The 14,722-nt window shown below is 41.4% G+C and overlaps 1 protein-coding gene across 5 annotated transcripts in view; it reads left to right on the top strand.

Annotated features, from left to right (window-relative positions):
* Positions 1 to 14,722, top strand: part of KAT2B (lysine acetyltransferase 2B) — a 42,103-nt gene that overhangs the window by 11,129 nt on the left and 16,252 nt on the right. For all 5 annotated transcript variants that reach the window (XR_014503339.1, XR_014503340.1, XM_083404745.1 and 2 more), the window contains exons 2-8: positions 105 to 231; positions 4,248 to 4,393; positions 5,752 to 5,841; positions 7,064 to 7,245; positions 8,501 to 8,692; positions 13,142 to 13,248; positions 13,538 to 13,663. Coding sequence is in view for 3 of the 5 variants with exons in the window: in XM_083404745.1 (XP_083260871.1) it covers positions 105 to 231; positions 4,248 to 4,393; positions 5,752 to 5,841; positions 7,064 to 7,245; positions 8,501 to 8,692; positions 13,142 to 13,248; positions 13,538 to 13,663 (970 nt within the window). In the remaining 2 variants the exon portion in view is untranslated. The remainder of the gene's footprint in view (positions 1 to 104; positions 232 to 4,247; positions 4,394 to 5,751; positions 5,842 to 7,063; positions 7,246 to 8,500; positions 8,693 to 13,141; positions 13,249 to 13,537; positions 13,664 to 14,722) is intronic.

Below are 14,722 nucleotides of genomic sequence, written 5' to 3'. Positions count from 1 at the left end.
TTCCTAGCATTACTAGTAATATGGGGAATGTTTATACATTCTTTAAACTCGTATGATCTCTCTCTCTCTCCCTATCTCCCCACCCCACTTTCCTAAAATTACAGGCTGAGGAATCTTGTAAATGTAATGGCTGGAAAAACCCTAACCCACCTCCAACTCCACCCAGAGCAGAACTACAGCAGGCGGTTGTGAGTCTTAACGAACCATGTCGTAGCTGTAATCATGCACTAGGTAGGTTTTGTAGCATTTTCTTCTGGAATTTCTGTTTATTTATTTATACGCCGCTTTCCCCACAGTAAGCTGTGCCCAAAAGCGGCTTACAGCAAACCCATTTGCAACATTAAAATGGAGAAACATAAAAAACCACAAATATTATTCGGAATTATTATAAAAAAGCAAAATCCAGAAATTAAGCAAATACAGAATAAATTCAGTTATTGCAATACAACAAAACAAAACAACAATTTTGGCTTAAGCACATAAATACAAACCAAATATGAAAGTTGACCAACAGTAAAATTTTGGGTACTGGTATTGCTGCACTCCCAAGGTGCACTTAATTGAAGTTCATAGCCTACCCAGTTCCAAAGGTTCGGGGAAGGTAACAGTAAATTGAGTAAATTAAGAAAAAACAATTGAACCTAAATATACTGTGTATTTGAAAACATGCTAAAGCTGAGCACAAGGGTAGAACCAAGACCAGATATTCAGTAGTTCTGCAGAGACAATGCATAAATTTTTGTTCTCTTTTTAGTTATCATTCTTCTCCTTTTTTCTATTATTTTTTGTTGGTATTCTTACAATTAAACAATTTTAAAGTAAAATCATGATATAAAGAGAATGTAATGCAAACATTTTCAAGTAGAATTTCCCAATTTATGGTTATCTATTGCTACTACTCTGGATAGTAGTAAAATTATTTTTTAAAAACAACAACAAAAGCCTCTAATGTATTGTGGCTCTCAAGTTCTGCACTCAGAATTCCTTACGAGGAAAACACATTATTATTATTGTTCTAGATTCATAATTATTATGATAATGTACTGTGAGGGGCAAAAATCCTATTTTTGTTGTTACATATAAGCGTTTATGTGCAGTTGTGCAGCACATGGACATAACTCACCTGCACACTTTGTTTTTTTTAGGAAGATGAAATGCCTGATTCATGTAGCACTTCAAAATTCTTTGTAATAACCGGGGGGGGGGGGGAAGCTCCATAAATAACTTTACGGTATGGGTCAGTTTCCAAAGTTATTTTCAAGGCTGCAGTTTTAAACCTTAAAGCAAAAATAGCTGATCCAAGAAGTCAAATTACATATATAGGGTTTTTCTTCTTATTCTTCAAATGTAACGCCCTCCATGGCTGCTTGTTTTGCTATATCTATCAACCTGGATTTGGGTACGGATTTAGGATTTCAGTGCATGAAATAGCTTTCCCAGATCAGACTCTTGGAACAGTGTTTTGCTTCACATCACAGAAATGTGAACAAAATACATTTAAATGACTCAAGATGTGTTCAGCTGCAAAAACAAAATAAATCTGAAGATTATGCATATACCTGCGCGGCTCAACTAAGTATGGAAAACAAGAAGTATCAAAGAAGCAGGATTAAAATATATGTCATGTCATTCTGCTGTTTATGGTAGCAGTTTCTTCAGCAGATCTAGGGAGGCAATTTTGTACCAAAAACTGATAGCCAGAGCTCCACAAGAAAGCTGCAAAATGTACAAGTTTGCTAAAATTCAATATTGCCGTACCCCAAACATAAATATATTAAAACTAGTATGCTAATGATTGCTGAATATCTATGTAGTAAGGTATTCTCTAATATTCCCTTTATTTGTGAGGATTGGAGGTAAGTTTAAATACCGTAGAATGGAAAACAGAATGGCTTTCTTATAACAACATAGAGCCACTGAATACATTTGGTTAGATCTGCAGGGACAATAAGACCTTGAGTCTGAACAGGCTCAGAAATGTCGGACTCCTTTCTCTCTCCTTTGGAGAGAATAGATAATCTATTGAGAGTAGGAGCTGATAACAGAAGCGTCTTCACAGTTCAGACCCTGCTGTCATTAAAATGACAGTGTAACTAATTTCCCAATTAGCCTCCTGCTGTTAGATGGTTACAACTGCCATTTATTAAGCTTCTAAGACATTGAAGCATTTGCTTTTCTTCGGTTCTCAGGGAGCCTAGGAAAGAATTTTGCTCCAAGTTTTTACGCTATAGCACCTGTGTGTTCTTAGGGTAGCCTGATGACATTTAGGAGAACTAATTTGTTCCGACAAAGTTACACCAGAGATCTTGCAAATAATCTTTTGCAAATCCCTGAGACCTAAATGCGCCATAGAGTGAAATAAGTGAGAAATCTCAGATTGACAATATTATTCCGGAGAGGTTTGGGGACTCCTCACATATCTAAACTGTAACCGGATCACTTTCCTACTAGCAGACATACAGAAATCTCTCACATATGAATTTGTTAGGAACGTTCTCATAGCAAAGATATGTCATACAATAGGGCTCGGCAATATCTGGTTTTCAGCATTGTGATATATCACCAGCTAAACAATGCAATATATCACAATGTCTGAAATAAGGATGGAGCTCTGTAGAGGCATTGACTGGCTTCACAGTTTTTCCTGCATTGTGATTTTTGCGTAGCATACACACACACATCATGGTTTGTGATATATTGCCACGTCAAAAATTATGAAACCAATATCACAATGTGGACTTCAAACAGGTTTAGGATGATATATCGCTATATCGCCCAGCCCTATCAACACAGTAGATAATCAATGTGTTCTCAGCTATGGAGAATCTAAATGGCACACTGTAAAGGACAGGAGAGATAACATTTTCTGAAACAGGAAGAAGAAAACAGGACTGATTAATTCCCTACTCTGTAGTTTACTACACATAATGGTTAATAATCAGCAGCGGACAGTGTGGTGGGATGGTAGTGCTCACCTGCCCTGTGGTTGGTCGTGTTGCTGTGGCTTACTGGGAGGTAGAGCAGTAGGGTGGCAGGGAGGTCAGCACAGTGCAAACGCCCTACGGGAGCCACAGATGGGCTTCACCACTGTGTTTGGTCTTCACTGGCCTCTTTCTCGGTAAGACACAGCAACATGACTGGCCGGAGGTCAGATGAGTGTCGCCACTTCAACATGTCATCAGCCACTGCTAATACAGTTTTTGCAGCAGCACGAATGGTGTGTGCTCAGAATTGGAGGGAAGATACAATACCAGCGAAGGAAGAATGGTAAAAGGTAAAGGGACCCCTGACCATTAGGTCCAGTCGTGACCGACTCTGGGGTTGCGGCGCTCATCTCACTTTATTGGCCGAGGGAGCCGGCGTGCAGCTTCCAGGTCATGTGGCCAGCAGGACTAAGCCGCTTCTGGCGAACCAGAGCAGCGCATGGAAACGCCGTTTACCTTCCCACCGGAGTGGTACCTATTTATCTACTTGCACTTTGACGTGCTTTCGAACTGCTAGGTTGGCAGGAGTTGGGACCGAGCAACGGGAGCTCACCCTGTCACGGGGATTCGAACCGCCGACCTTCTGATCAGCAAGTCCTAGGCTCTGTGGTTTAAACTACAGCGCCACCTGTGTCCCCAGGAAGAATGGTAGATGAAGCTAATAGAATATATAGAAAGGGCAAGATGGACAGATAAGAGTAGGAGATCAGGATTAAAAAAACCATTCAAGGTTTTGGAAATGTTTTATAGATTATTTGGAGAAATATTGCAAGCACTTTAAAAAAGTTAACAGTAATAGAATAAATTCAGCAGTTAAAAATACTGAGATATAAAATGGGGAGAAATTAGAATATGTGGTGGAAAAGAATGTAATAAAATGCACCATGGAAGTGAGGGGGGGAGGGGAGTCAATATTAAGTGTGTGGTTTTTTATATTTGAAATTTTGTTATTGTTTCAAGTGTTAAATAAAATATCGAAAATAATAATAATACAGCTTTTGCCACATCAGATACTGTTTTTAGGTTAACACAGCAGGGTGCAAATCTGACAGTAACTGTTTGGATGTGGAAAATACTTGATGTGTTAGTAGTGTCTGTGATAGCATCTCTAGCGGGTTGAAAAAAAGATTCTCCATGACTTTGCTTTGGCTTATGTGTGTCTGCTGCCCATTCCCGAGACAGGCCAGTTTAACAAAGAACAGATAAATGCTTCCATTTGCTCAGGTCTTTCCCGTTAAGCTTTGGATTTACTTGTTTGTTTAGCTGCTCACGTTTCCCATTTGGAGAATGTATCTGAAGACGAAATGAACAGGCTCTTGGGGATTGTGCTGGATGTCGAGTATCTCTTTGCCTGTGTTCACAAGGAAGAAGATGCAGATACCAAGCAAGTCTACTTTTACTTGTTCAAGGCAAGTTGCCGGTTTTTGTTTTGTTTCCCGGAATACATTCAGTGCTGCTGTTATCTTGCGTAAAACATCCGTAGAGATTGATGCAAAAACTGAGCCATGTTACCATCAATTAGTGCACTGTATTTGGCTTGGATCCAGTATGACATTAATTCTGGGCTTGACTCATACAAGACATAGTGCCTTTCCTCTATATATGATAGAGTCTGTAGGTAATGCCCCACAGAGGACCTTAAGGTCCATAAATAACAACACTTTGGAGGTCCCAAGCCTCAAGGAGGTTAGATTGGTTTCAAGTCGGGCCAGGGCCTTTTCAGCACTGGCCCCGACGTGGTGGAATGCTCTGTCACAAGAGACTAGGGCCCTGCGGGATTTGACATCTTTCTGCAGGGCCTGCAAGACGGAGCTGTTCCGCCTGGCCTTTGGCTTAGACTCACTCTGACCCCTTATATGGGATTTGGTATATAAATTTTTCCTTGGCTTTTTTGCTGGCCCATGTAGGACCAGCATGGATAGCTGGCTCGGGTGAAGATCTGATGTTTCCTCCCTTTATGGTCTTGATTTATGGGCTACTACTAAAATGAGACTGCATTTTAAGCTGTATTTTAAGCGTATTTTAATTAACTGTTTGTTGTTGTTGTTGTTGCTGTTGTTTTTCTATTACATTTTATTGTAATTCATATTTGGTCTAGCCTCCCTGAGCCCGGCCTTGGCTGAAAGTTTGTTATTATATTATTGTATAATTGTTATAGTTGCAAACCATAGGTTCTATCCAGTGAAGACATTCCTTTGGTGCACGGATCTCTTCCCCTCCCTTTCCTCTTGCCACATGCCCCCTGCAGATCTCCTCCAGAGGCCTCAGGGAACCTGCAGAACAGATTTGGGGCGTGTGGGGAGGAGGGGGAGGGGAAAGTTCCGTTGCACAAGCAGAAGTTCTTGCACAAACAGGATGGCTTCATTGGATACTTTGGTCTTGGAGTACCAAATGGTGATACTCAGGACAATCCAAAGTATGGTGCTGAGTTATAGTGAATACAAATAATCTGGGACTGTCAGATTAGCCAGGCCCAAAACCAAAAGTCTCATTTGGATGCATTTTGGCTTGCCTGCTGCTGAAAGTGACCATGAGGTGATTGATAATTTAAACATTTATCACTTTTAGTCCCTTAAGTAGCAGCAGTTGCCAGGACATTGTCCTGTTCGCCCCTCCATAGTTCCTTCCTTATTTCAGATATCGTGATATGTTGATACATTGCGATGTTTACCTGGTGATATATCGCAATATTGAAAACCAGTTATCATCCAGCCCTAGTTAGTAACCTTTTAAATTTATTTATTTTTTAAAAATCTCTTTTCAACAGCTTTTGAGGAAGTGTATATTACAGATGGGAAAACCTGTTGTAGAAGGATCTTTGGAGAGCCCCCCATTTGAGAAACCTAGTATTGAACAGGTAAAGTACATCTATACAGAGGCATCTCCTATCTGTATATGAAGTGTCTTGCTGACTTGGGGCTAAGAATGATGACTAAAGACTTTTAGGGATATTAGCTGGTGTTATAGATCAAGTACCCAGTGAGAAACAAGGGCTGCAGACTAGCTATGCCATGCTAGTTGACTGAAGTTAGCTTGGCTGGTGCAGATTCGATTTGTGTGCAAAAGTGGGGCTTCCCTGTTATTGGGAACACTCACTCAGCTGTGGTTTCCATGCTTACCAATGGGAGCACATATGCACCTCTGGACTGCGGTTAGGAAAGACCCCCTGCCCCCTTTCACACTTCTGCAATTTCATTCGGACAGTTGCCCATCCTATTTTTAAAGCTACTGCTCTAGATGGTTTCCCTGGCTTTGCTAAGAGACTTTTTGTGAGTTGCCAGCGGTGGAGGCTAGTCTGCTGCTTGAAGTGGGGAGCTCAAAACCCCACTTTCGGCCCTCAGTTGTACTAAATCAGAGAGTGCAAACCTTTTTGGGATTTTGACAGAGAGTCTGCACCGCCCTATCTTGTTGCGTCTGTTCTCTAGGTCACAGCTGACAGATAGACAAAACACACACAAACAAACACACACACACAGACTGGGAAAGTTGGTTCCAAATTCATTTGACTGTTAAGATAATCCGTGACAGCCAGTGGCATGGTCATTCGACAAGCTACATCTGTGGGAGAAAGTCCTTGCTTTTATTTAAGAGGTGGTTTCGGTTTCTATTCCAGAGTTTTACTTACACGTGTCACCTGTGCTGTTTGGATTTTGAAAAAGATAAAATGTGAAGTGGACCTCAACTAGCCACTAGAGAGAATGAAGTCATTAAATAGGAAATATGCATTTAGCCCCCCCCCCAAAATATTTTTGATTAGTTTTCACAGTATTATAAACAAACAAACACATAAGACAAACAAACATAAATCATAGCCTTATTGAAAATTACACTTATTAACTTTGTTAAGTGACTTCCTCACTTCCCCGTGGTTGAATTTCATTGCATGTTCTTTTAACGGTTTTCCAAATCCCAATTCTTATAAAATTTAACTTAGACATTAACATCCTTAAATCTTCACCTTATGGAATTAAACATATTAATTCATCACTTAAAATAAATAAAACCCTAAATATGTATTTAGAGCCTCGTCTTCCTTTTGATTTACAAATGGTCTTATTTATTTGTCCTCTCTTTTTAAGGGAGTTAATAATTTTGTGCAATACAAATTTAGTCACTTACCATCGAAAGAGAGGCAAACGATAGTAGAGCTGGCTAAAATGTTCCTGAATCGCATCAACTACTGGCACCTGGAGACACCTTCCCAGCGAAGACAGAGGTCACCTAATGACGACATTGCCAGCTACAAAGTGAACTACACAAGGTAACAGTGTCTTGTTTCAGGTATTCATTTGTACCTGTAGGATCAGTTCCGGTGGGTAGTGGGTGCTGTTTGCCCTTTCCCTATTACGTACAGTGTTGGGATCAATATTCTTGACTTCATATTTATTGACTTGATTTAGACTGGATCAGATAAATACATGGAGAGAAAGTCTGTTTGTAGGGTCAACCTGTAGACAAAAGCACAACCTACAAGTTCTAATGCAGTATACCTGTGATGACCAGAAGCTAGGGAACGGGCAGCAGGGCTAGTATATTGCCACCATTCCTCGATAAAATATTTTCTTTCTCCTGTTGAGGCCGTCCTTATTTTGCCCTGTCTTTTGGTGCTGCCTAACAATGTTCCTGTTGCAGATGTCTATGGTTTTGTGGCCAAGCCTTTAGGAGGTTCTAATGAATTTGCTTTGCAGGTAATCAGGTGCAAGTTCTGTGTGAGCAACCTGCTTACTGTGTGCATATTCCCAGCATTTTGGACAGGATTTGGCAAGCAATATGGTTGCTACACTACCTGGAGTCAGCTGCCAGGGAAAGGGAAATTTCTGCACAATCTTCCTAAAACGATTCACCTCTTGACACATTTTAGTACCTCTTGCAAAAGTCCTGTTCCGCTGCAGTATCAAACCTGGCTTAGTGGGGGCAAGGAAGGCTTTGCACACCTCAGGGCCCATTCTGTTCCCTGAAATTTCTCCAGGGAAGGGTGCAAACATCTTGCATCTAGAGAATATCACATTCGCTGAGGTTCCTGCATTGCTGGGGATTGGACTAGGTGACCATCATCATCATCAGAAGATGCCATAGCAATAAAATAAAATAAAATAAAATGTACTGAAGATAGAGGTAAAAACTTAACCATACAAAATACATTTTGGACATTTACAGGACCACAATTCTATGATTTGATTTGTTTATATGTCAGTAGATGCCTGAGCTAGAAGAGCTAGTGACTTACTTTTGACCCAGTTTTGCAATTCTTATTTTACAATTTGGACCTGCTAGACGTTTTCTAGTGTGCATGTAGCTACGGAATTTTAATGTGTTTTCTAACCAGATTCTTTGCGGCAAATGTCGTGATTCTGGATATTAATTAAATATACTTTTCTTAAGAGGATGCAGTAAATTCTTGTTCTAAGGTGAATTGATGTGAATAGTGTAGTTAGGTTTTGAAAGGAGATAATTTTTCATATTAGTTTGGATCCGTTGCCTGGGTTTATTCTATCTTAATATTTCCCCCTTCGCAGGTGGTTGTGTTACTGCAACGTCCCCCAGTTTTGTGACAGTCTACCTCGATACGAAACCACACAAGTTTTTGGGAGAACGCTGCTGCGCTCCGTCTTTACCGTCATGAGAAGGCAACTCCTAGAACACGCAAGACAGGAAAAGGACAAGCTCCCACCTGAGAAACGAACGCTAATACTCACACATTTCCCTAAGTAATTTTGCTTTTGTTGTGAACTTTCTGATTAACTTAAAATGTATATATATTATTATTATTATTAAAATTTGTATACCGCCCTTCATCCGCAGATCTCAGGGCGGTTCACAACATAAAAATATAATATAAAAGCACAAAATACATAGCAAAAAGAAAAACAGACTGATAAACTCCACCTCCCACAAAACATTTAAAAGGGCATCGCATGTTAATCAGCTGAAGGCCTGGTTGAAGAGGAAGGATTTGCCTGGCACTTAAAGGTGTATCATGAAGGCCAAACCTCTCTGGGGAAAGCGTTCCACAAATGGAGAGCCACAACAGAAAAGGCCCTTTCTCATGTTGACACCCTCCAGACCTCTTGAGGAGGAGGAACATGTCACGACTTAAAATTAGCCGCCCCTTCTTTAATACAAAAGGAACTGAGTCAGCGGCCTACACTGAATCGGCAAAGCCTACATGACTCATGCAAACCTTTATCTACCTATGTCTATAAATATATAGAGTGGTCATTGATTGTGTGTGTTGTGGGTTGATTGGATGGTAGAAAGTTGGCTGCGTTTGATATGTATAAGGCGGTCGGTCGTAGTTGGAGAAGACTTTTTTTTAGAATAAAATCAGCATTCTGCAAAGTACTCTTTCTCGGGGACTAGGGTCTGAGGACCAGGCAAAGGTGGTCAAAACCTTTTCCTTTTCAAACACTGGCAGAGCACAAAGAAGGCCTCAGATGATGATCTCAGGGTCCAGGTTGGTTCACATGGAGAGAGGTGTTCCTTGAAGCATTGCAGTCCTGAGCCATTTAAGGCTTTATAGGTCAAAACCAGCTCTTTGAATTGCGCCTGGGAACTAATTGGCAGCCAGTGCTGTCAGGCCAGCATTGGTGCAATATGCTCAAACCGTCTTGTTCCATTGAGCAACCTGGCCACTGAATTCTGCACGAGCTCAAGTTTCCGTACCATCTTCAGAGGCAGCCCTATGCACAACACACAGCAGTAGTCATGCAGTAGAAATGTACATGTTGCCTTTTGTGGTTTGCAGGAGACAATCCATGAGCCTGGGTTTGGAAGTAGTGCTGCATCAAACCATAGCTTAGCTTTGAGTAGTGCCAGGCCCTGGGGAAAGAGGGCTGCGGCTGCTATCTTAGCTCTGGGAATCCCACTTTCCCCCCATTTACACTGACATGTTTGGTGTAGCGTTACGTGTAAAGTGGGCCTTTGTATGCGGTTCTGTTTGGGCATAGGCAGAAAAGCAGGATAAGAATGCAGCGAAACAAATATTTTTAAAAATCTCAGTGAAATTTGGTCTAGCTTTCAATTAAGTGATCTTAATGAATTTCTTAAGATATGCATAATGAATGTGTTCTGTGATAAACATTGGCTCAGAGCCTGAGTTTTCACTGTGTGGCTGGAGAAAGCTTCCGCTCGTTGGGAAGCGGTCCTGCAGTGAACAGAAGCTCCTTCTGTTCACCGAGCAAAAATGTATACTCCAAGCCAGGCATTTCTGGAGCTGACCTGCTGTTAAAGTTGATGAAACTCATAACCCAGGATTTAACTCCGCAAGGATTGGATTGAAATTGTTTCTGTTCAGGACTCAAAATGAGCTCCAAAGGTCCAAAACTTCATGGGTGGACAGCAATTTGCCAGCTTCACCACACCATCTTAAACCATAGTTGTGGTTTAATGTGTGTGAGGATAATTCGCTTTAGCCTTTAACAGGCTGCATTTCATTGTATAATATATATATATATAGAGAGAGAGAGAGAGATATTCAAATCATTTAATATAAATATTTTATGCTGTATTAGTTTATGTGTCTGTGTGGTAGGATTTGAAAGTGGTCTTTTGTACCCTAATGAGTTCAAGTATCTATTGTTTCCCTTGATTTCATTTTCAATAATTTAGCAGAAGCTACTCGCTTGCATTTTTAGACCTATCAACACAGTGCAGTGCATTACATAGCTTGTGACTTTATAAGCAGTGTGTCTTGCCGTGCAGCTTGGTGGGGAAAGCCATGAAGATGTCAGTTTACATAATAATTGTACTGTAACAGGCATAATTTATTCATGACTGCTTGCATTTCAAACACATTAGTGGGACAATAGCAAAAGGTACCATGTAATTACCTTTTTTTTTTTTAAGCTGCCGGTTTAGCAAAGAACAAATTGCTCAGCAGTAACATGCAGCTCTTTAATAGTGACTGCTTCATCATGAAGAAACATTGGCAAAGTAGTGTCTCTGATGAGATGAGTTAAATATCTAATGTTGCAAAGCTTCCACACACTCAGATCTTTCAGAGAACAAATAGGATAAAGATAAAGATAGATCTTTATGCCTGTCTAGGCTTGCTTCTCTTAGAACTAAGGGTGTGGGAACAAAGATTGTGAAAGTGAAAGAAACTGTTCTATGAGAATTATTAAGGGTTTTTCTTTTTAAAATAACCAGCCCTATGTCATTTTTGATGAGCTGGCTGTTTTCGCACCATCTTATGGAACAGTTTCTTTCTCTTTCAGAATTTGTTTATATCTACTTGGTCTTTGAGAGCCTAGGGCAGCCTTCCCCAACGTGGTGCTCTCCAGATGTTTTTGACTACAACTCCCACCATCCCTGACCATTGATCTTGATGGCTGAGGCTGATGGGAGTTGGAGTTCAGAACATCTGGAAAACACCAGGTTGGGGAAAGACTGGTCTGGGAATTAGTTAGGGTGTACCTGAGTCTGATCACAGTGGCATAATCACAACAAATGCCATATTTCCACCACACGGAAGGCAATTATAGTTGACTAATGCATCTTGGAATTACGCTGCAAATCAACCTGAATGAGACTGTCACGATGTTGTGTTAGTAATGTGATTTTGTTGGCTTTGCATCAGAGACAGATTGGCCCAGTTCAGACAGTCATTGAGGATTTCGTAAAACCATGGCACATGAAGCTGTAAATGAGCACATTTTCCTCTGCTTTCATGTGCTGGGTTTGGTGTGGAGAGCTTGGTTTATATTAATCCAGAGTTCAGTCTTACATCTGAACCATGCAACCCGGATTTATTGCCCTGGTGTGTTTTAACCGATTTTAAATCAGAGGTCTGTAGTCCAGATGTAATAAGAAGAGCTGTGCTGGATCATATCAAAGACCTCTCTAGTCCAGCATCGCCAGTGGCCAAAGAGAAGCCATTTGGAAGGCCACAGGCAGGACATGAGGTAAATATCATTCTCCTGCTGTCATAAACCATGGTTTAGTGCAATCCCATGCAGTATCTACTTAAAAAGAAGCCCCACTGAGTTTGCTGGGGCTTGCAGCCTCACATGAATGTTAAATCATTTTTTAAAAAATAACCATTCTTGCTGTGAGCAATATTTCCACACAAAATGAGTGACTCAGCTGGTCAAACTTCGGTTTAGAATTCTGAGCGAGTTCTTATTTTTCAAAGCAGAATTCTCAACAGACCTCAAGGAAAGGATTAAGCAGGCATATCCTTAATAGTATGAGGGATTTCTAATATTGCATGATTATCATCTTAATGCATAGCCCGGTCAGATATTTCGATGTTTCAAAGGAAGCTCTCTAGTATTATTCATGAAATGTGATCTGTTGCCTAACAGGATCTGCATAATGGCAGCATAAAGTTGTTTTAAGTGTTTGTTCAGATTTTTTTTAGATATTTACAGGCCTAAATAGTGAAGGCTTTCCAGTATCTTCTAGCATAAATGTTCCTAGATTTTCTGTTGTGACCTTAAAGGCAACACCTCCATGAACGAGCCCCAGGCAATGGGATGGGACAGGACAGAAGTAAAAGCTCACTTCTAATGGTTCTGAAGCAGGAATGAGAAACCCAAGCCCCCCCACCTCATGCTAATGGACTACAACTCCTATGCTTGAGAAATGGCTGTGTTGGCTGAAGTTGATGGCAGTTAGAGCCCAATGACATCTAGAGAGCTTCAGGTTCCTCATCCCAGGTATAGAAAATACTCCAAAACAAACTGGGGAGCTTCTAAGGCTGCAGCCCTGTACCCACTTACCTGGGAGTCAGCCCTATTGAACTGAAATGTACTTACTCCTGAGTAGACAAGGATAGTATCGTACTGTAAATGACTTTATACAATGTAGAAAAGGGAGGGGGGATTAAAAAAAAACACGGAGGTGACAACAATTGTCGGCAGTTGTGATGAGTAGTAACGCCAGCTAGAGTAGCTCAAGAATTTTTATAAGCATCTAACAAATGCATTAGATATATAAGCAAATGATTTCACATCAGTACTGTGCTTTTTCTCTCAACTGTTATTAGATTTCATCAGAAATTTGCAATGGACTATTTTTCCAAAAGTGTTTTTTGCTTGTTCAGCTTGTTCCTGCTTTGATAGCTTTCTGAAATTATTATTATCATAAAGCAAGGTATGTTTTTCTTGGTAGATAAAACTCCCATCTATTAATGCTGCCTCAATTCCTGTGTTAAGGTTCCTGTCCATGCTGGAGGAAGAGGTGTACAGTCAAAGTTCTCCTATCTGGGATCCAGATTTCATAGCATCATCTTCTCGAAGTGCCCAACTAGGCATCCAGACAGGTAAATGTAATGTGGTACAGGACAGAATGAAAGTCAAATTAGACATGGATGCTATGCAAACAGCAGCTGTTGGGACAGCCTGAGCTGCCTGTGGGGTGGAGAATGGGAAAATTTACCCTTTCTCTTCCTGACTACAATCCCCCCTCAGAAGCTGCTATTTGCATTTCAAGGAAAGCTCCCATTAACACCAACTGCAGGATTCCCTGAACATGCAAATAGCTTCAGGGGGGCTCTACTTAGTGCTGATCATTCCTGTATTCACTGTTGTTTTCTTTCTGTCTCCTTGCAGTTATCAGCCGCCCTCCTGTGGTAAGGTCTGTTCCTTACAGTGCAAGCCCCTCCTCTCTAGAGCAACCCAGTGGTGGAAGTATGAGTCCTGCTTGCAAGGCTGCTTCTAGTCTGGACCCCAATCTAGGTAATGTTAAGAGCAGTGGGATTCTAGCTTTTTTTGTGCTCAAGCTAGGGAATCTGCATGGGATTTCTGCTGAGCAAGCCCCATTGAATAGAATGGGAGTTGAGCAAGATAAAGCTGTCAGAGATGCCATACGTTGATAGGTTATGCAACAAAAAGGGTTCTAGCCATTGTACCATAGTGCTGGTGTCTGCTGTTAGTTTTGCTTCATGCTATTTAGAGGGCTTAACTATCAGTCGGGTTGACCAGGACCCAACTCTGAAACCCAGTCTCTTTGGCAGGTAGGGGATGCGGGTGGCGCTGTGGTCCAAACAACTGAGCCTCTTGGGCTTGCTGATCAGAAGGTCTGCAGTTCTAATCCACACGACTGGGTGAGCTCCTGTTGCTCTGTCCCAGCTCCTGCCAACCTAGCAGTTCAAAAGCACACCAGTGCAAGTAGATGAATAGGTACCACTATGGCAGGAAGGTAAATGGTGTTTCTGTGTGCTCTGGTTTCTGTCACGGTGTTCCATTGTGCCAGAAGCGGTTTAGTCATGCCGGCCATATGCCCCCCAAAACTGTCTGTGGACAAATGCCGGCTCCCTCGGCCTGAAAGCGAGATGGGTGCTGCAACCCCATAGTCGCCTTTGACTGGACTGAACCGTCCAGGGGTCTTTTACCTTTACCCCTTTGGCAGGGCTCAACCCTCAGACATGTGAAGCAATTAAATGAGGGCTTATCCACACTTACCCGCTCTTTCCAGCCATGGTCTGGGCTTTCCAGGTCTGTGTGTGTCCAACCAGTGTAGACACCAATCCGCAGAAAACTCAAATTGACGTTTGCTCTGATTCAGTTTTAAAGAGCGGGTTTTGGTGGGGAAAGTTCAGGGGAGAGGATGCTCAGACACAGAGCATTAAAGTGCAGATCTCTGCCTGGAAATTGCAGGGTGAAAGGTAACAGTAGATAAGCGCTGAGTGCGTGCAGAGTGATTTTCCCTCAGCAGATATTAGCCCCCATACATTTGAAATACCTGTTGGAGATAAGAAACAAAGGATGCCCTTCGCAGCCCAGGCAAATCTGAAC

The sequence above is a fragment of the Podarcis tiliguerta genome (genome assembly GCF_965153285.1).
Source record: "Podarcis tiliguerta genome assembly, chromosome: 12".
Classification (NCBI taxonomy): Eukaryota; Metazoa; Chordata; class Lepidosauria; order Squamata; family Lacertidae; genus Podarcis; species Podarcis tiliguerta.
The sequence above is the reverse complement of the archived record's forward strand: the minus strand, read 5'-3'. Positions and strand labels throughout refer to the sequence as shown.